At 42.4% G+C, this 22,207-nt stretch overlaps 1 protein-coding gene across 9 annotated transcripts in view; it reads right to left on the bottom strand.

Annotated features, from left to right (window-relative positions):
- Positions 1-664: 664 nt before the first annotated feature.
- The window catches only part of frmd4a (FERM domain containing 4A), a 113,416-nt gene continuing 91,873 nt past the window's right edge, over positions 665-22,207 (bottom strand). For 5 of the 9 annotated variants that reach the window (XM_086027880.1, XM_086027879.1, XM_086027875.1 and 2 more), the window contains exons 12-24: positions 19,026-19,102; positions 15,977-16,118; positions 15,719-15,860; positions 13,150-13,161; positions 12,650-12,783; positions 12,449-12,571; positions 11,497-11,728; positions 9,921-10,215; positions 9,606-9,764; positions 8,478-8,816; positions 7,221-7,789; positions 6,264-6,366; positions 665-5,176 (exon numbers count right to left, since the gene is read on the bottom strand). In XM_086027880.1, coding sequence (XP_085884006.1) covers positions 5,074-5,176; positions 6,264-6,366; positions 7,221-7,789; positions 8,478-8,816; positions 9,606-9,764; positions 9,921-10,215; positions 11,497-11,728; positions 12,449-12,571; positions 12,650-12,783; positions 13,150-13,161; positions 15,719-15,860; positions 15,977-16,118; positions 19,026-19,102 — 2,430 coding nt within the window. In that variant the 3' untranslated portion in view covers positions 665-5,073. Of the gene's footprint in view, positions 5,177-6,008; positions 6,081-6,263; positions 6,367-7,220; positions 7,790-8,477; positions 8,817-9,605; positions 9,765-9,920; positions 10,216-11,496; positions 11,729-12,448; positions 12,572-12,649; positions 12,784-13,149; positions 13,162-15,718; positions 15,861-15,976; positions 16,119-19,025; positions 19,103-22,207 lie in introns of all 9 variants that reach the window. The other 4 variants (XM_086027873.1, XM_086027878.1, XM_086027877.1 and 1 more) reach the window with 3 other exon arrangements.

The following is a 22,207-nucleotide window of genomic DNA, read 5'->3' on the forward strand; positions in this document are numbered from 1 at the left end:
CCTTTTCCGCAAAAGGAGAACAGGAAGACAAAAATGGTAGCCATTAGGGGAATGGACACTTTTGGTTAAATTGGGAATCACTCCCACGGTAGTGAAAAGGGTCCGGGTGTGGTGGGGTGGAGTTGGGGTGTGGGGTGTTCATCCCCAAAATGTCAAGTGGCATAACATACTGCGAAGCTTCATGTACAGTGACCGGAAACTTCCGTTGGAACACCCATCAACTACTCAACTACTGAGTTGGTGGAATAGGGATTAAGATTACCGGTAATCTGTTTGCTTCAATATCAGGGAGTTGCCACTTTGTCATCAAAGTGCACCCGGCCTCGCATTCCAAATGTCTCGGCTCACCTCTTGTCCGTGTTTGGTCAAACTTTTTATAGCATTAAATCATGACGCACACACTGCTGAATTCTTTACATTGTATTTCATGATGTTATTACTCTCTGTTCTTGTGAAATGCAACATTTAAAGTGCTATTTTCCTCATCAAAAAACACATTACAAAACGTATTTTTGGAAGGCTAAAATGGATTTATCGTGCTTTCATTCATTTGAATGGGGAAAGGTGATTTGCGATACAAACAAAATTCGCATCTCAAGGCACAACTGAATACTGAAATGAAAATTGAATTAAAAAAAAAAAAGCAACAGACAGGAGCCTTGCAAACATTCATCAATAATTTATTTGTGTTCATCTCCTGAACCAGCGACAGCGTCTTTGAAAAAATTCCTCACTACATTTTCCAACGACACGCTTTTTGAAAAATGTAAAGTTACTATACAAATTTTTATTAGAAAAGAATAAATTAACTGTGGAATTCAGTTATAATCATATTATTGTTCTTTACCCCCCCCCCCGTATGATCAATTCCACACTTGTTTTCCTACAGCACATTAAATGTATTCATGTTAACAGTTTCATGCTCTATTTGTCTGCTGTGTTAAAAATCAACTCGGATTGGACTGACTCTATGGGGCAACGGTATCATGTTAACTTGTGCAGCACCGGGGTAGAAAAAAAACAAAACAACAACAACAGTGAGGGGCACATTGTTGAAAAGCGTCAGTATTAAAAATTCTAAGAAAACAATGCCAAGCCTCTTTAAGAGCATTAAAAACAAGTGAGTCGAAATTCTCTTGGCATGGATTGACAAGATTAGCGGGAGGAGGAGGCTGCACTGAACCACATTTCCACAAAGGTCATTAAGGGTGACACCATATCGTGGTTGGATGGGGCGGATTTGGGAGTCGTTCGTTTTCAGTGGCATGCGCAAGGGATGGTGAGCATGGGATGATTTCACATATTGTGAATTTGGGAACCTAATGGGAACGCTTGGATGTTGGCAAGGGGCTGAAAGTGAGGAAAATGAGCACCGATCAAGACCTGACGTGACAAAAATGATGGTTGGTGGTTGGTCAGCTGTTGTGCATTAATATAACACGATGCTGGCGGTCCTGCAAGCTGTGCTTTTCTAACCCTGTCTTGTTGCAACATACGGGATGAATCCTTCACCTACACATACCGATACTCTGACCTTACGATCAAAGTCAGTCAAGGCCCGATTATCGGATGTCTCTAAATGATTATCCTGTGGTGGCAGCTGTGTAAAAACAGGTACACACATACCAACAACCGGACCAAATTTGAGTATTTTTCCTTTACGATCAAAGTCAACAAAGACATGATTATCAGATGTCTCTACAGGATTATCATGACCGATAATCCTGTGGTGTAGGATGTGTAAAGTGGGATACACATGCCGACAATATGGCCAAATTGAGCATTTCCCCTCCCTTACGTTTAAAAATCAGTAAAGACTCGATTATCAGATGTCTTGCAACGATATCTCCTGATTGATTATCCTGTGGTGTGAGGTGTTTCAAGCAGGGTACACACATACCAACAATTAGACCACAGTTCAGTATTTTTTTAATCCTTTGCACTCAATGTCAGCAAAGGCACGATACTTGATGACAACGATTATCCTGACCTGTCGTGTGAGGTGTGTAAATCAGGATACACACACAGCGATAATTGGCTGCAAATAGATTATCCTGAGAGATTATCATGTGGCGTGAATAATGTTAAGATTGTTTCCTTTTTTCCTGATCGGGCCAGAAAACGATCAAGGCCAACTACTGTAAATGTTAAGGACTTACTGTATGTTGGCAAATGCTTATGGGTGTACCACACCCCTATCGACAAGCGGGACAAATTTGAACATTTCCCCCCATTTCCGATCAAAATTAGCAAAGGCCTGATTCTTGGATGTCTTGCAAAAAATATCCAGAGTAATTTTCTTGTTGTGTGGGGTGTTCACGGAGTGATAATCCTCCCTCAAACGGCTCAGAAAATCGCAAAGGTTAAACCTGTGTAATATTTACAATAGCAAACCGTTAAGTACTCCGCAATTTTGACGTGTAATTGAACAGCTGCAATTACTAGCTAAGATTGCAGTTTGTTTTTCTTTGTATTTTCATGCTGCCTCTCACAGGCCAGTCTTGGTACTGCAACAAATATGGTTACATGTGTCGTGCTGTTGGTCGTTTGGAGTACACAACACGCACTGTAAGAGGATTTTTGTAGTCTTAAGTGCGCTCACATGTTAAAAATGCGTTAAGATGTAAAAAATTTGTGTTTGTGTGTGTGTGTGTACCCCGCTTTATGGCTTCTCTTGTCCTGATGACATGCCTGTGAGTGGAGGTGACATTGTGCTTTCTGAAGTTTGGCTAATCCGCCTGGCTGCTACTTTTCAAGGCCTCCAGCGCCTACTTTATGGTTGGCACCCCAAAAAAATATAAATAGTAGCACCCATGAATACAAGTGTTCTCACCCTCACGGTGTGTGTATGGGTGTGTGTGTTCAGGCACTATATGGACACAAGTGTTGGGACACACTTAATGGTTAAGGGCCATTCTTAATGTAGTAAGTTAGTAAGTGGTGGTTCACGTAGATGATTTTGCAGTCATTTCCCAGTGGGTTGGCGCAAAGGTTAACGACCTTGTAAAAGACTATTCCAATAGGATAAAAGGGTTACATTGAATCTTTGTGGGAACAGTTGGGGAAGGAAAGAAAAATCGATTCATTATATAATGTGAATAAAGTTGTTTTGTTTGAGGGAGGGGGGAAAAAAAGTCTGAATATTACAACATTCATTTTTTTTACTCCCCACACCCAGAAAATGAAATGTTAACCTTATGAAAGTTTTCTTTTTAAAAAGAAAAAGTCATAATATTACAATATTTAGGATATTTCAAGAAAAAAAACATCTGATATTACCATTGGAATTCTTTTTTGAGAAAAAAAAAATCTGCATACTGTTTTAATTTTATGAGAATGGAGTTTTTCATGGAGGAGTATCTTTTTATGAAAAATTCATAACATTACGAAATTAAACTTGTATTTATTCCAAGAAAAATATATTCAATTTATGTGAGTTCGTTTGTATTTTTGTCTGAAGCTTTTCTTTCATTTATGTGTTATTTTTGAGAGAAAAGGTCATATTATGACATTGGAACATTATTTTTTAAAGGAAAAAAAAAACCTCATAAAATGAAGTTTTCCTTTTTTTTTAAAGAGAAAAACAGAATGAAGTTGTGAAGAAAAGTGATATTGCCAGATTAAAAGTTGCAACACGACATTGCAGTCATATTTTTAGTATTAATAGTATTAAGGATTAATTTTATGAGATGTATTTTTTTTTTAGAAAAACAAAGACAAATAATACAAGATTATACTTGTACTTCAAGCGATATTTATAATCTCACGAGAATTAAACTCTCTTCCCCACCCCCCAATAAAAACCATCTTGTAATATTAGATGAACAAAGTCTTAACCTTTTCTCCAGCAATCGTGTTGGAGGGTCGACTAGGATTACAACTCCTACTTCCTGTACTTGCAATGGCCGAGTGTCCCAATACTTTTGTTCACATGTCAAGTGAGAAACGCTGCCTCGCTCTAGAGTTTCCAGTTGGGGCTCAGACTGAGTAATGAGGTTCGCAATGGAGTGGAAAATTCATGGTCAATTTCTAGAATGTTTCCAGTAAATTTCCACGGGAATTAACTGAATTGGCAACTTTAATGGAAGGTATCATATTAACACCTAAATAAAAACATGTTTGTTTTGCCCCAAGCAGACAGCCATGCAAAATACCAAAGGTGGCTCTCCTTGCCCACATGCGAAGGCAATGCAGTTACATGCTCCACTTTTTCTCACTTCAGTTGAGAGGCGGCGGATCCAACATTCATTCGTAACTCCAATTATTTTGGCCTGTAGCACAATGCAAAAAAAAAAAAAAGAAAAGAAACTAAAATATTTCTGAATCAACCTCGTGATGGCTCATAACGGTTGTTTTATTCACAATTATGCTAAATATAATTTATAATATAATATAAGAGTCAATCTTCAATTTTGTAACTTTCTGGTTTATTCCCGTTAATTCCCATGGAAAGTTTACGACTTTGAAAATTCCCCGTAATTTTGCAACCCTACTCGGAGTGACAGACAGGAGAAGATGGGAGTGAGGTCGCTTGAGCGAGCTCAGAATGGACGCCAACAGCCCCACATTTGCAAATCTTCGGCACACGACACAGTCGGCGGTCTCTCTTCCAAGAACAAATCCAACAATGTTTGTTATTGCTGTAGTCCGGATCGTGTTCTGCGCTCGGTGACCTGCGGTCAGTCCATCCAAACTGTTGGTTAAAACCGGGCGAAGGAATTGTTGCCATACATCTATGCGAGATTTTTTTCTTCTTAAGAAAATTCATCTTTTCTATGTTTGATAATAAATATGCAAGGGAAAAATAAAAGAGAAACGTGAATACTGAAACCCAACACACTAGTATGGGTTTTTCGGACTGGTGGCTCAAAACCAGCAGGAATCCTCCGGGTGGGGTGGACAACTTTGAAACACACAAGACTGTGCTCTCTCTCTCTCTCTCTTTAACATCCACTGGGCCCCACAGCTCGCGTCCCGAGTTGGGGTGGTGAGGTGGGTTGGAGGGAGGGGCACATACGGCTGTTGTGAGTGGGGATGCGGTGAAAGGGGGGAGGAGGCCTTTTCGGGAAGGTCTCAGACCAGGGTTCCAGGTTTGGCCTTGTCGCGTCTGTACCACTGCATGTCCGCCAGCTCGGAACAGGAAGGGCCGCCCAGGAAGCAGCTGTCACTGAACGACCTGGCAAAAGGAGGAAACTGGTATCAGGAAAACAACAAAACAATTTGCAGTCCCTCCTTGGAAAGTCCAACTCCACTGAAGCTTTGTGTACCCCCCAAGGCCCCATATCAGCCAAATCTGCATGTATTTTGCTTTTTCTTTGGCTATTTTTGTGACACTTAGTATTTGCATATTCAAGCAAAATGTGATAGGAAACTATGTTTCTATGTACAATTAAACTACGTTCCCGGCAGCCACGGCAATCACGCTGCAGGCCACCATGTACACAAAGCGATGGATGTGACATAATACAGGGGGTTGTGATAACCCCCCAGAATTGCCAGCAGAGTCACGGTGCTGATGAGGAACCTAGTCGGCCGCGGTCGCATAATATCGTGACGTGACATGACGATGGCGTTATTGTGGCCTATTTTGATATCATGATATAACGATATTTCCGATATTGTGACATGGACACGGAGGAAAAAAAATATCAAAAAGCAGTGTGCCGGGGGAATTCGGTCAAAATGGGGCTGCCATGGCTACCAGGGACAAAACCTCACAGAAAAACTTTGAAGGCCATTTTGATCAAATAAACACTGCCTAATACTAGGGCCCTAAATACAAACAGAAAGTTATGCCACCTGGACGTACGTGTGACGTGACAAGGTCTATGGTGTACTTTACAGCAGACACATCTTTGTTAGTGAGCCACAGTCAAGCGTGAGAGATTCGAGAGCAGATTAGTGAAAAAGTACAGGTTGCAGCCAGAAAGAGAGTAGCGCGACCACCGCCATCACTACAAAGAAAGCATGGCTCATGGTGGTGGTCTCTCCAGTACTAGGGACAGTACCTCTAGACACCAGAGCCGGGCTGAAGAGGGGACTGACAGATGTCCTCAGTGGGAGAGCTGTCTGCTGTGCCTCTAAAGCAGGGGACAGCACACACACACACACACACGGGAAGGTGTGTTAGTGTAGAACAGAGAGAGCCTCGTTGAGGAGGAAAGTTAGGCTGCAGAGCGGACAAACAGTGAGGCCAAAGAGCAGAGATGCAAGACGTAGTAGTGGTAGCGTGAAACATGCCGAGCGGGCGTCGGGGGTCTTACCCGCTCTGCCAGTTGAGGATGTGCTGTGGACTGCAGGGGGGCGTGGGCGTGGCCGCCTGCTCGCTGGAGGGCGTCATACTCCTCTGGCTGTGTGGGGACGCGACTACGGAGGGAGAATGACCCACGGTTAGGAATGTTGGTAACACTGGAACATATTCGACACGCTCAATTGTGCTTAGCATCAGCTGACGCCCACATCACTCACCATACACAATGTCACAGACACTTGAATTGAGCCAAATGTTTTCTTTACAATATGTTCTGTGCAGCCCCACTAGTCTAAACTTGATATTCTGAATAATATTGTGTTTGTGGAATATGAATTAAGCAGCAAAATCCATCCGTTTTCAGCCAATTTAGGGAGTGGCCATTTTGTCACTTGCTGTCGACCGAAAATGACATCACAGTTGCTCAGGGCTGTTTTCTGAAGCTGAGCCATGATTGGTTGTTACCTGAGCCCTGAGCAACTGCGATGTCATTTTTAGTTGACAGAGAGTGACAAAATGCCCCTGAGATGGGTAAAAAAAAAAGATGTTTTTTGCTGCTTAACTGTTTTATTTTTATTCCACAAATGCAACATTAATCAGAATTCCGTGTTTAGACTAGTGGGGCGCATAAAACATATTATGGGGAAGACAATTGTTGGGTTGACTTCCCCTTTAGGGATGGTGAACAAAAATAATACCTACTCCTCATGTGCATGCCTTTTATGTTAAATAAAAACAAATAAAGCAAAATCCAGATAATTGCAGGTCACATATGAACAAAAAAACATTCCTTCACATTCACACCTAAGGACAATGTACAGTTTTTAATTAACCTAAGAAACATGTTTTTGGAATGTGGGAGGAAGCCAGACCTCCTGGAAAAAATTCACACAACGGGCATAATGTTATTATTATCATTACGAAATGACCGTCTCACTGGGATGCGCCAGCATGAGTAAAGGATGAGTACCTGGTGAACCCTTGGCGAGCGTTCCCACCCGGCTGCCTCGCCCGTGTCCCAGCGTGCCTTGCTGCGACCCTGTTTCAGATGAGGTGGATCCCGAGTGGGAGTGACTCCTCTCCTTCAGGCTCCCGGACGACCTCTGGTACCAGCAGCGCAGCTCTTCCGAAACGGCCGCCCTCCCGCCCCCTCCGCCGCTCCCCTCGCGCCCCAGCGATGGAGTCCGTACAATCTGCGAGCGGGACGGCGTTAGCCTGCCGCCGCCCTCGCCGCTCTCCTCCCCTCCCCAGGCCTCCTTGTACAGTCCCCCGGCCGTGTAGGAGCTGGAGGTCTTGAACTGGGCCTTCACGCTGTAGTGGCCCTCCTGGTCGCTCTCCAGGCTGCGCACCACCACCGGGTTGGGGCTGCCCTCCACGTACAGCGGGTATTCTTTGATGCGATATTGGGAGGACGGCTGGCTCTGGCTGTGGAGGTAGACGCCGTGATGTCCTCTTCCGCCTGAACCCCCGATCGAGCCGTTCTTAGCTGCCAGGTTTGGCATAGAGCCCGAGTTGGATGACCCCAGGTGACCGGCGGACCTGAAGGGGAACATGTGGATCAATCACGGGTGAAGGGAGGTGCTACAAATAGAACTTTAAGAACATACGGAGAGCCATTTGATCTTTTACTGTGTACCCTTGATACTGATATTAGTACGCTCTTCGTCCTCACCAGTAAAGACAAATTTGATATTATCCCGATACTGGCAAAGTGGAGCTGGTTTACTGTCCACCCGAGATGCAATTTTAGGGTTTACTCATAAAATATTACATGGCTTAGCACCTTCCTATTTTTGCTGACCCCGAGAACTAAAATAAATCTCTCGTTATCTATTCAGGCTCCAGTAATCTGGAATATTTGCGGAAATTTCAGGTACTACCTCTGCAGAAATGTTAAATCTCGATTTTACACTCTGACATTTTGTTGAACCACACGTGAGGTAAATTGCGTTTTTCCCTTCGTTTGAAACTGACATCTGGATTTTGGCCGGTTTCACTGCGAATTCTCTCCTCTCATGCTCAATGAGGCGGCTAGATGATGATAATCGATGTGAGATTGTTGCCGAAACGATTTTGCACCGACCAACCAGACAAGATCTGAGGTGGAGCACTTCCACTGAATTGTCTTACTAGTGAGAAAAAAAGGGTGTACCAGTGCATGGACCTCAAACTGGATTTCAGGATATGGAATAAATGCTGAAAAAACTTGCCCTTCCGCCAGCCTTACCTGTGCCTCTGCCGCTGCCGCTGCCTGGCTTTGGAGGGTGAGTCCTCCCCGAGGGTTGAGTAGTTGGGGTTGCTACTGGGTGCCAATGGCCCGCCAGCCGGGTAGAAGTGCTCCGAGCTGCTCTGGCTGGTGCAGGAGGAGCAGTCGTCCAGCGGGTCAGAGCCGTTGGAACTCCGCGTCGGGCCCAGGAAAAAATCCGGGCTTCCCAGCGTGCCCAGGGCGTGCGGGTGCGCGTCTGGGTCTGAAGTCAGGAGTTTGCCCTGGGACTCCAGGCTGGAGCTGCGGTTCCTAAAGTGCTGAGCGAGACTGTGCAGACGTGTGGGACTGATGTCCACTGACCTGTAGGGCATGCAGACGACATATTATTACACATAACTATCATGAGCGCCTCTAAATGCCACAGGAATTAATAAAGTGCCGATTGATGTGATTAGGGATTAGATTAGGAATAGACTGATTATCGGCCGGGCCGATTATCGGCTTCAATATTCATATATCGGATGAATAACGGCATCTGCTTTTTTTTTTTTTTTTAACAAATCTGAAGGCTGATAAATAAATTATACATTTTCAGTTATCTTTATAAGAGATTCTACTTAGCCTGGGAACACTCTGCATTTTTTGTTTTTAAGTGAAATTTTAACATTTGTCATTTAGAAATTTTGGAGGGCTTTATTTACTGTAGAAAACTATAAGAATCTATTAAGTTTTCATTTAAATTTTAAAGACATGCTGATGACTCTGGGAGCTCCCTTTTTGTTCGAATTTTACAACAAAGATGTATATTGGCAAACATTTATAACAATCAACAACAACAAAAAATCAACATTATACAAATCTGAAAAATTGTTCAATAAACATACACGTAAAGACATTTCAACAAAGTTAAGAGTTTTATTTTTGTTTAGATTTTGACGCCAATATTTTCCTTTTTGCTGAAAATGAATATCGGCTCCAAATATCGATTATCTGCCTCCCTGACTACCAATAATCGGTATCTGTATCAACGCTGAAAAAAAACACATCGGTCTATCTCTAGTCACAACCATATAAGAGCTTTTAATTTTCCCAAATCTTATATGCTGAAACAGAAACAATGACATCAAGGTTAAGTTGTGATGGTCAGACCTGGTGGAATGTACGTAGTGTGGCGTTCGGGTCCTCAGGTCCGGTGTGGACGGCATGCTGGACTGAGAGTTCCACTGAGGGAGGCTCCTGATGGGGCTGCTTTGCAGAGAGTTGCTACCGCCTGCTTCTGTGCTGCCGGAGCTTGGGAATCTTCTGTGACTGAAAAGAAAACAAATCATTTGAATGAGTGGCACACAAAATGCCTCCACGGGTGTTATCAGGTGTCTCATGCTGTGACATTTTTCTGATGTAAAATACGTGCCTTGGCTCAGTAAAGGTTGGGAAAAAACGTTTGAGTCAACACAGCCTCCTTACCTGGAGTGAGACGAGCGCTTCTTGACTTTTTCATAGGGCTCGTCAAGCGACGACTCGCTCCACATTTTGGGCTTGATGGGCGATTTGTCGTAGTCGGCGCGGCCGAAGTGCAGGTGCCGCAGCCCGTCCAGGGACTGCGGCGGTGGGGGACGACTGTGAGACGGCGGGCGTGGGGGGAGGCCCTTGTGGGGCGACGCCATGGGTGAGAAGTTGGGGGTGCCGGTCACTTGGGAGTCGTCATCGTCCAGGACCAGAGCGTCAGATAGCGAACTGTCTTCGGAGCCGATGTTGGCCTCTACAGGACCGAAAAACACCAGGAGATGCTCGCTTTATGCCCAAAATTTGTCCGTAAATCAGAACATGTTGTTCATCTATATTCATGTAGTAGTAAAGCTTTTGACCGAATTATCACATTTTTTGTCATCTTTTTCAATTTTTTTGTGCAGTGGGTTTTTGTCAGAGTTTTTGATCATTTTGGGGTTTCCCCAACTTTTTTTCCCAAAGGTTTGTTATATTTTGGTCGTTGTTCTTATTTATTCATTTTTTTAAATAAAAGTTTTGTTAGGGTTCCCACTTTCTTCCTGAGATTATTTTTCAAGATGTTTCCAGGACTTTTCAGGGAGTTCTCCAAGGACTTTTTCATCTGCTACAGTACGATTCAAGTTATCACAACATAAACGAATAAATTCCACGCCCTAACTTTGGAGAAGTGTTATTATACCATACCAAATTGACTATTTTTTTTCTTGCGTGCAGCATTTTAATAGAGCTGAATCCCTAATGAAGTTTGTCACATTCACATATTTTCTGTTTCTGCTGTCGGGTAATGGAGCAGGTATGAAATACTGAGTGAAACGTAGCCCAGTAAGATTACCTTTCTCTATCTCGAATTCATTGTCATGGTCGGTGATTTTTTCATCAGTTTTTTTCTTTTTTGGTCATGCCTTTGCCCGATATTTGTCCATGGTTTGTCATATTATTATTATTACATCATTTTCGTTTTGCCACATTTTTGTCAGATTTGTTTCTATCCACCGCCCCCCCCCGATATTTGTCATTTTAGTCAATATTTATTTTGTTTGTTGTAGGACTAATACTTCAACGGCAGGGATGTAACCTAAATTTGTCTGAAGGCACCTTTAAGCTACATTTATGCAGTGTAGTAATACTGTTTTATTTCCTTTTTTTAATGCAATTTTTTTTACCATCTTTTAAACATTTTTGCTGTTTTGGTAAGATTTGTGTATGTTTGTCATATTTCTGACAGATTTTTGTCCAAGCTTTCTCATATGGTTGTCAATTTTTTTCCCAATATTTTTGTCAGATTATTCAAAGGTTGTTTTTCTGGATAGTTCTAATTTTTGTGCAGCATTTATACTGACCATCATAAGTGTTACTGAAGTTATACGGGTAGCAGAAGTAGTTAAGTCGATCACCAACTGTTCACTGTTTGAATTAAATAAAATTCCAGGCCATACATATAAAACAATCAAAGGGAGAGTGACGTCTATTAGAGTATAAAATACCACATAAGAAAATACTGTCATGTGATGACAAATCCAGAGTGTGCTGGTACCTTCAATTATAAGCGATGCCCTCTGCGTGGGCTTCTTTCCAGAGCGAATCCGATATTCATTGATGGAGTTCTCAATCTCCTGTAGTTTCTTGAGCGCGTTGAGATAAGATGTCTTCCTCTGCTTCTTCAGCTTCTTGCTGCTCACGTGCGGGTCGCTGGCCAGGCGCCGGGCGGCCTCGGTAATCTGCGACTGAATGGCAAACTCCCGCTCCAGCCGCTCCAGCTCCTCTTCCTGAGACGAGCGCATGTAAGGATATGACGCCACAATGTGGGCAACACCAGCGAGCTAAATTAAGTTACATGCTCGTAATCCAAAAACAACAACAGTCTTATTTTGCAGACACTGTAATTCTCCCGTACTCTATATGCATACACCGGCTGCCAGAGAAAGCACGGTGCAGAGAAATAATTTATCTCGGTCGCAGCATATTTTCTCACCGCTGAATCCTCTCTATAGAAACAGTCAACGCTCCAATAATAACAAACCGGTGTCCGTAACAAGGCTGTCTTTCTCCATGCTTCTGCTGGGATTTGTCAAGTAGGGATCACCAAGTCAAACATCTCAATCCTACTCTCAGTTAAATTTGGCATCAAAGGTACTGTGCTGCAACAAGGTTTTGGCAACCATGCATTGTACTGTAACATGTAGCAAAAATAATTTATCCCAATCAATGAAAAATTAAAATATATAAAAAAGTTTGAAAAAAAATAAACTATTTTACATTTCTCATTTTGTATTCAACAATTGGTTAATTAATATGTGATTTCACAACAGAACTACTGAAATAAATGCATTTTTCTAGGATATTCTAATTTATTGAGATTCACCTGTTTATATGCATGCAATGAAAATATCTGGTCCTGAATATTAAAGGGTATTTTGATAAAAGCATGTCAGACTTGAGGTAGGTTTTAAATAGCGAAAAACCTTCAAAATATGAAAATCATTTACCTCCCCCTTTGGGAGAATCTTCTTCTCATCCAGTTTGAAGGCAGTCCCGATCTTTCGCCTCACTGTGGGAGCTTCCTCGCCTGGGTCTAGAGGATATTCCTTGGGAAGTTTCCCTGTCAGCTCCTGCAAATTTCAAGTAAAATGAGGTTACAAATGAAGACTTAGACGCAAAGATCTTTTTTTGTCAAAGTCTTGGCATACAGCCTCTCTGATGCAGATGTTCTTGAGCTCCTCAAGCCTCTGCCTCAGCGTTTCCTCCAGTGCTTCCTGGCGGGCCCTCAGCGCAGCCAACATGTCCTTCTTGGCTGTTTGGGAGCTGTCTGATTCCTGAGAGCCTGCAAAACAATCCGAGCGGTTAAGTGTCAGGAGAGTGCTGGTATGCCGCTGTTTGCAGTTGTGGGGTCTTGGCTGCCCGGGAGAAAGAAGGAGAGATTGTCCATGCACCTGCACAAGCCTGCCAGGATGTTTGCAGGGAAGTGAGTGGAACGTTTCGATAAGGAAGCTGTTTGTTTCAAGGAAAAAGGGGGGGGGGGGCAGTGCAGAGGACAAAGTCGGTGACGCACAATCTCTGGGGGGGCCAGAGATGGTGCCAGTTTTGTTTGTAACACGCCTTTAAGTTTAAGACAAACTGCTCACACACAAGCACACAGACACACTGTTGCCCTCTCCTTGGGGAAAGACAGAAACAACGCAAGACTCACCCGCTGAGAAAGCTGTGGCAGGAAAAAAAAAAACAAAAAAAACACAACACATGGCTTTAATTCAGTCAAGGTTGGATTGTTGGCTATTCTGACACTGGCTTTGAAAGGCGCAACATGAAACAATAGTCCTTAGGATGGTAGACTGGCCTACTATAAAGAGAACAGTGTCTGTTGTTGGCATGGTGACCATGGATCACCTACATCGGGTTGTAATGTTATTAAAACAAACTGGACCATAGCGTTGAGGCTCATGTTAATATTTAGAGACATTATGCTCCAAGGCGGAGGTTCTGCTGTATTCATTGCAGTGACTTCTGATCTTGTCACTTCGTAGATAGGATGATAGATCGATAAACATAAGCACTCGCAATAACTCATAGAATTCCAACTTATTATGCAAGTGAGGTTTGCCTCAGATTTTTATAGTCTATCCAAATGGAGCTTAGTATAATTTTTAAGTCATCAACTGTTACAGAATAAATTGAATGTTTTCAAACAAATATCCCAATGATAAGATTTTTTTTTCCAAAAATAAAAACTGTTCCAAATTACTATACACAACGGTTGTTTCAAGCCTTTGCTTTGGTTGTAAAGAACTGAAAATAGTCATTTGTTGAATTTGCAGCGCTAGGAGGCTGTATTTGCTGAAATTGAACGCTATTTCAATCCAACACATCTTAACATAGGACCTCTAATTTGACAGCACATTTGCAATCCTTGCATCCATTGCACTTGTGAGTTTTTGGACAGACTTGCTCGAATTTCTTTCCAGTATGTCAGAATAGCCTCCCAGAGCTGCTGTTTGGATTGCAAAACATCATTTGCATTATAATTTGGAAGGTGGTGTAATACAAATTGACTGCAAACTAAAACAAAGCGCAGCAATGAGGAAGGAATGAAACACATTAACTGGTACATCTAAAAAATAATATACCGGTATATAAAATAATATTTTGAATTACAAAATAAATACAATACAGTGTATTAAACATTAATATGAATATGTTTGCATAATCATTATAAACTAAACAATTGCTGCTATATGCCACTGTGGATGTGAGAAGAGATTGAGGGCAGTGAAATGGAGAGCTAAGATAAATTTGCGTGTTCTTTCACCAATAGCGAGAAAAAGCTTGTCGAACCAAGGAGTTACCGGTTAAAAAGGGGCACGGAGACGGATATAACCTACTACGGCAAGATGACCTTCAATCAGCAGTGGATGGTGGACAAATGACCCGACAACGTAGAAACAGTTTAGCTAGAACAAGAACGAGTTGAATATCACACTCAAGAGGACGAGGTGGGAGACAGACTTCCTGTCGCGTCACACAACACACAACTTGTTCAGCACATGTCCGCATTGTTTGAAAACGCTATTCAAAAGATGACGTTTGACCCCATGAACTTCACATTCCCATAAACACTAAATTTAGAGGCTGGGGGACTCTGGAGGACAAGTGTGCACAACACGTAGGGCGAAGGAGGTTATATACAGAAAGGCACGGGAAGTGATTCGTACATGGCAAGGGTGGTCCAAGTATGGCCACGGACTACATACAGACAATGAATGGTCTTAAAGCCACTGAGCGTTAACATTATAAAGAGCTTTGTTTGATTGGTGTCAACCTGTTTTGGTCACGGCTAAATTATGCAGCAGAAAAATAATTACCAATTAAGTTGCGAATCGATCAGGTGCCAATTAATCGGTTAATCGTTGCACCTCTATGGTAATCCTACATGCACTGGGTATGCAAACTCACATTTTCATGACTTTCCATATACCACTTGTGTTGTATGTGCTCAAATGATTCAACATGATTGTTGCGTTGCCCGTTTTTGAGGCCATACTGTATCATGCACAACGGCTTCAGTGAATAATGTCTTTTGTCAAAATAGCTTCATCTTCAGAAGATAACGCCAAGTCATTGCTACCCGTCAGCTGCGCGTTTAGCTGCACGTTCGGTCATTGCTTACGTCTGGCTATTAGGTTCTGTTTACTTTAACTTGCAAGTGAAAGTAACGTAATATTAAGATTCTCAATCATATATGTAATCACCCAGCCTTACGTAGATTGCCCTGGGGGGCAGATGTAGATGCTCCGCGAAAAAAACGTAAAAATCGTTTCTCTGTGTGGCTCGTACCAAATGGTTACGACATGCCAGAGGTTGGGGACCACTGATTTATAGTATAACTAACACACTTTTACATACAAAAAAAATTAAAATAAAATAAACACTTCTACATGTGAACTGGCCCACCTGTCCGATTTAAAAATAAAATGCAGCCCCTTGAGAACAAAAGTTTTTGTGTGTGTGCGTGCGTGTGCCTGTGAGGTGCACAATCGATGGCTTCTCTATGGAGGCAGCTGTTTCTGTACATCCAGCTGTCAACCAACACCCTGCTCGAATGCCACCGCCCAAGTATGCACTTGCCCTATCAATCTTTCACTTTTACACCCCCTGAAACACACACACGCACGCACAAGCGCGGGCACAGACACGCACGCACACACCCACACACACACATATACATATACATATACATATACAGCATGCATGCGTGTACTAACCTGATGAGAGCAGACTGCCACTGCTCCCACTAATAATCTTGCCTTTGCTGCCCATGTTGGCCAGTTTGGACGTTTTCAGCGTTCCCGTTTCGGTGAGGTCGATGGCAATCTCGCTCAGACTGCGTGCAGCGTGGATCTTGGACTGGACACATACAAGTGCGAGAAGCAAGAGGACGTTATCATCGAGAGCTGCCAGAATCTCAACCGCTGATCTTGTGTGCATTGTAATAGTGAAGCGGTGAGGAGAAAATTGCTGACCTTGCTCTGCTTGCGGTCCAGATAGAACTGGTGTTGGCTTATGGCCATGGCCCAGATGGACTTGATGAGGGCCGGACAGGCGTACCAGGTGTGCACTGCGATGCCGCTGTGGCCAAACGTCCTGCGTGTCACCGACGCCCTACAGTAGAAGCGGACACAAGGCCTCTTTATATGCACTGAATGCAGAAAAATGACAACACTGAACCCGCGCCCATTGAGGTGATGCCGCAATTGTTACAATCTGCAATATGGAGACCACATCAAATTGAAAATTATTTTACACCATATTTTATATCATGCATTTTAATGTAATCATTATTTAGATCAGGATTGCCCATTACGTCGATCGCGATCGACCGGTCGATCCCAAAGGCATCGTGGGTAGATCGCCAGCCTATCATTCGTCCTCACTACTGTTTTTTTTTTTTATTCACATAATACAATATAATACAAAACTCCCGATGGGAAATTAAACAATTGTTCATGCAATGACCATAGAAAGAGTCCAGTATAGAGAAAAAACAAAAAAACCCAGAAAGTCCTCACTAATGTATTGCTACGTCATGTCATAAGTAGCTGTCAGGCAGAAAAAGTGCGGGCACCCCTGATTTAGATAAAGCCTTTTTCTTTTTTTTTTACCATATTTTAGAATAATATTAACATTAAACTGTGCATAATGTTACAGTGGCTTACAAGAATATTAAACACTCTTTTTAGGAATAAATCTTCAGTCTTATTTTTTATATGCACATATACGCCTGTATACTGCTGTATTTAAAGTGGAAGTCAACTCCCAAAAATTATTTACTAGAATATGTTCTATGCAGGCCCACTAGTCGAAACGTGGCATTCTGATTGATAGTGCGTTTGTGGAGTATGAGTTAAGCAGCAAAATCCATCCATTTTTAGTCATCTCAGGGGGCAGCCAGTCATGGCTCAATTTCAGAAAACAGCTGAGCCGTGATTGGCCATTACCTGAGCCCTGAGCAACTGTGATGTCGTTTTTAGTCGACAGAAGTGACAAAATGGCCAAAAACAGGTGGATTTTGCTGCTTTACTCATACTGCACAAACACAATATTAATCAGAATGCCATGTTTAGACTAGTGAAGGCACATAGACCATATTATTGCAAAGACTTTTCTTGGGTTGACTTCCCCTTTAACTCATTCACTGCCATTGACGAATTTACTTGTCATTTCATAGTCCAGCCATTCAATTCCAGGAATTTATTATTTTTTTGCAATTTAGGGTAAAAGAGTATCTGAAAATGTCTGGCAGTGAATGAGTTAAATGTTGGCAATGATGGTAATACTTGGTGTAAAAGGTTTGACAACCGGACAAGTAAGTACGTTCCACAAAAAGATCTCCGATGTATGTGTACAGTGGTGGAGCGGGCAAACATTGTATGCCTATTAGAGTGCCACTTTCCCAGCAATAAAAGGCTTCTCCGCTGCTTGCGAGAAGAGAAGGCACATATTAGCCACACACGATGCTGGCGTGTTTGCTCATCCTTATTTAAACACACACTCACGGCCAGCTAACCCTAATGACAGCTCCTCTCAAAGAAAACACCGCTGCTCGTCGTTTCACCCTGTCCCTGACTGTTTTTGCTCCCCCCGCAACACCGCACATATGGAGCCATGTTAAATAAATACAGGCCGGGTCACTTCGGCAACAAAGCGGCCCGCTCACATACATGTTAAGTCCTTCGTGGGGTTCCCTTGTCAAAACTTTTTGACGTGTGTGTTTGATATTTTAGATAGATATTTTATCTATATTTTATTTATGTGCATAAAGAGAGTGTTTACTGAAGTACATAACTGTACTGTCAGTTAATCCGTTAGTTCCATCCCTATTTCTGCATTGGCTCATGTTCTCATCTATGTTCCATAGCGCATATGGGCGAGTGTAACACGACACTAAAAGTGACTTATATTAAAGGCATTCACTGCCATCAATGTTTATATATTAAATATATTTTTCATTGAGTAGGCACGGAGGAGGATCTCATCCAGTTTGTCGCAGTTTTTAAACTGTTGTAAAGATGAACAGATCTGTCTAGATGGCGGTGTTGCATTGTTTTGGATTTGAGTAGATGTAGATTGGAAGGGTAATTTCGTCTCGTCGATCACGAAGGAGAGAAATGCCTCATACTCAAACAGAGTAAGTATATGTATGGTATAAATGGAGTATGTGTCGTGGTAGGTCGTAGGAAGTGTGTGTTGCGATTGTGAGAAAAGATGACTCAGGGAGTGAATGACGACCCCCATGTAAAAAAGCCACGGCCGTTAAACTCAAGCCATGCGGTGAGTCAGCATCGGTCTTTGCGCATTTCGTAGTTGTTTAGCTGTAAATAAATGTACTATTTTGCTTTCAAAAATTCTTTCTCAGTCTTGCTTTTGTTGCTTTATAGTTTTAGGTGTAACAAATGCAAAAAAACATAAGCACTGAAATCACTGTTCTGTTTTGTTTTCGCCGCCTTCTGGTCAGAAACCGGTGTTTTTGGCGTAACCAACACCTGGTTGACTACTGCTTACTAAAGAACAGAAATGCCAGAAACCGCTTTCTGGTGAAAGAAGTGAGTGTACTCTTTCTTTTGGTTGGTTTGGTGCTTATATCGTCACAGAACATAATATAGGAGAGACTGCTTTAAAACCAGCCGGAAATGAATAAGTTCAACATTAAACGTATAACATGGGCAACACTTCAATCTTTCACGCCAAAGTGCTGCTTATTGAATGGCATTAAGTAGCATGTTGCCGTGTAGACTCATGCACCCACTATTGTTCCAGCATATAAGACAAGGCTGAAAACTTTGCAGTGTGTGTGTAGTCAGGAACAGTAAAGATAGAGAAACATGACTTATGTCAAAATAATAAATGGGAGTAGAATTCAACAGCAGCAATATTCAATGAACTAGTTGTGTTATTCAATAATAAAGGACTAATCAATATGTTTAAATAAGAGTCAAAAGTCTACCTTGATTGGAAATGCATATAATCAAATTGCCTTCACGTTCCAACGGTCGGTCTGTTGTATAGATTTACCTCCTGGGGTCATGAACTTCCACGGAGAACTTCTTCTCTCGAAAGTAGAGGTTCTCCAGCTGACGCCATTGGAACACCTGAGACAAAACACGGCGCGACAATGAGTCCACGCAACTTTGAAGGCAATCCTTTTCTCCACCACAAAGAGGAGGGAAGAGAGCTCACAGCGCTTGATTACCGCGCGCTATATAAGAAGCCGAAAGACGTATTCCTCATGTGTGCTGTTACATCCTCCGCTTCACCATTTGTAGGCGTGTGTGTGAGTGAAAGTGTGTAAAGTTTCCTCTTCTCCTGGAACTTGACTTGGAGGGAGGGAGGGGGGGGGGGGCTTTTGGGGCTCCTGACCCCTCCTCCCTCCCACAGGGACTGTGCTTCCTGCTCTGCGGTCGGGGAGGAGAGTGTGTGTGCGCGTGTATGTGTGTGTGTGTGTGTGAGTAAAAAGGGTCCAGGGGAGGAGTGATGGGGCGTTTGGTGACCACCCCCCTCCCCACATCTCCTCTCCTTCCTCTCTACAATTGAAGTGCCCTTGCTTTGTTTGATCAGAGCTAGTGCACACATAAACACACACTGTCTGAGTCTGGTTCTCGTTATGGGGAGAGAGCGAAAGAGAGAGAGAAAGAGAGCCGTGAGGGCCGAGTAGCCCCGACGCGAGCAAATGCACAGCCAACAAAATATATTGGAAGGAAGTGAGGATAAAAAACATAAAAATAAAATGTAAACAAACTGTAAGACTCAGGGAGGACCAGGCAGGAAAAGACGAGAGACCAAGTTGGTCCGGGAATTTGAACAGCCTGGGAAAACAATGGAGTGACGAACAAGAGAGACGAGAATGTCATAAACTTACAGGACAGATGTGGAATATGCCAATGGATGTCTTGGATAGGGATTGAAATGAATAGCTGATAAACCATTATAACATCTTACAATGTTTAGAACAGTGCTGTATTACCATTTTATTGTTGCGAAAAAGCTGCCGTCTTTCTCGCGTTATTAAAGCAGAAGTCAACTCAAACATATTTTTTTCCAGAATATGTTTCTTTGCAGGCCCACTAGTTGAAACAAGAAATTCTGATGAATATTGTGTTTGTGGAGTATGATTTAATTAGCCATATCTGGGGGCGGCCATTTTGTCACTTCTATCAACTGAAAATGACATCTCAGTTGCTCGGGGCTCAGGTAAAGACCTCAGGTAAAGACCCCTGAGATGGCTAAAAACGGGTTCATTTTTCTGCTCAATTTATATTCCACAAACACAATATTAATCAGAATGCCGAGTTCCAACTAGAGGGCTTGTAATTGGTGAAAATCTGCATGGAAACTTACTTTTGTGCCTGAAGGGCTTATTCTTTTAAGAATGAGAAACTACTGATTTTTAACCAAACAGGTCTACTCAAATATATGTAACTTATTTTCCTTTACCCTTTTTTCTTTGTATTAACTGTTTGGTATTCTGTATTTTTTAACCATGTGAAGAATTTTCTGAGTCCTCTCTGTGACAACTGCCTGAATATATATAATTTACTCACAAACTTTCAACAAAAACAACTGTTACCATTTTCTTGTCTTGACAATCGACATGAAAAACTGCTAAATGTTCCTACCGTTTCATCTGCAGTCCTGCAGAAGGAAAGTGTGCTCTCTTATCAGACTTCTTGCTCAATGGAGTATGAAGCGCTAATGTAGCATGGTGCTAAATATAGCAGGTCGAGGCAGATAGTGAAGGACTGTGTGTGTTGGCCAGAATAATGGCGATAAGAGACATTTGTAATTGTGTTCAGACACGACATGTTTGCACTTCCATGCTGACATATGCCTTCGTTTTTTTTTTAGAAAAAAAAAGAAGTCTGCCAAAGCCAGGGTAGTGCAGAGCCTGGGAGTCAGGCACATGTATGCTATAAATCCTAAATCCGAGACACGAAAATACACACATCACTGCACAAACATTCACATGCAGATGCAGAGCTGGCATATAGTTTTTAACAATCGGGCGCCCGTATCCTGAGTATGTCATATAGTAAAGGTCAGATCTGATAAAGAGTAAAGGCCTTTCTTCGGTGTACTGGAGAAGAATAGTTTTTAAATAGCCTTGGCTGGCCTATTATTCCTTTCTACAGCTGGACTGCAATGCTACGTCCATGTGGGTGGGGTTCTGGTGTATCCAGCCGTCGTCAAGGCGAAGCACATACACTCTTTCCTGTTGTTTTCATGGGACTGTGCCATTTTGGAGGGATGACATATCTGGAAAAAGTAATGGGAACCGGCTGGATGTCTGGATGCGCCTCTGCGCTCCAGCGAGTGGGTGGGTGGGTACGCTCAAAAATGAAATCATATGATATGCCTGAAGTCAGTCACTCGACAGAGCCGTCTGTCTAATGATGTAGTAGAACCTCCAATGCTGTGAGCTTCAGGTGCGTGCGTGTGTGTCTGTGTGTGTGTGTGTGTGTGTGTGTGTGTGCGTGTGCATGTGTGGTCTTTCACATCCCCAAATAGCAACAGGGTCTTATACAGTAACCATAAAAAGCAATATAAAAGCCGCTAGCAGCGTATTATACGCAGTACAGTCACTTAGTAGCTTACGGATGATCATTTCACACAGTAATTATTTTAACTGTGGGAAAAAAGATAGTAAAGTCACTCCAAAATAGCACACAATTAAGTGTTGTGTGTTTGCCTAACTGAATCAGCCTTTCAGTGGCAAGCAAGGGATGACAGCGTGAGTCAGTGATTACTGGAGCCGGTACGCTTGACTGAGAATTTGTTCTCCCTCTCTTTTAGTGAGGCGTATGTATATCTTCCTGCTAAAGACTTCACATCCTGTTTTCACCAATGAAAACCGTGTGTTCAGTGGAATTGAGTCACGTCTTGGAATGTTCCATATATGTAGTCAATACATTGTATCGTTAAAGGCAAGCATGTAGCTACAATATATATTTTTTTGTGATGCACTTGCGCTGGCCACAAAAATAGAGCCCTAAGTCTTTACCCCCTTATTTAGTTGCTATATGTTCTGAAAGTTAATACAGCATTAACGTCATGTTTTGCATCACATCATTTTTACATTTGCATGACAACGTTGAAGTCGCTTATAACCTGCCTGTACGGTTAAAAAGGCTTCAAATGAAGACTGACCGTTGAACTGATTCATTTAATTTGTATTACTTCCTAAGGGAAGGTAACTGCTG

Source organism: Filicampus tigris, chromosome 4 (assembly GCF_054856515.1).
Source record: "Filicampus tigris isolate MCC_2025a chromosome 4, RoL_Ftig_1.0, whole genome shotgun sequence".
NCBI lineage: Eukaryota > Metazoa > Chordata > Actinopteri > Syngnathiformes > Syngnathidae > Filicampus > Filicampus tigris.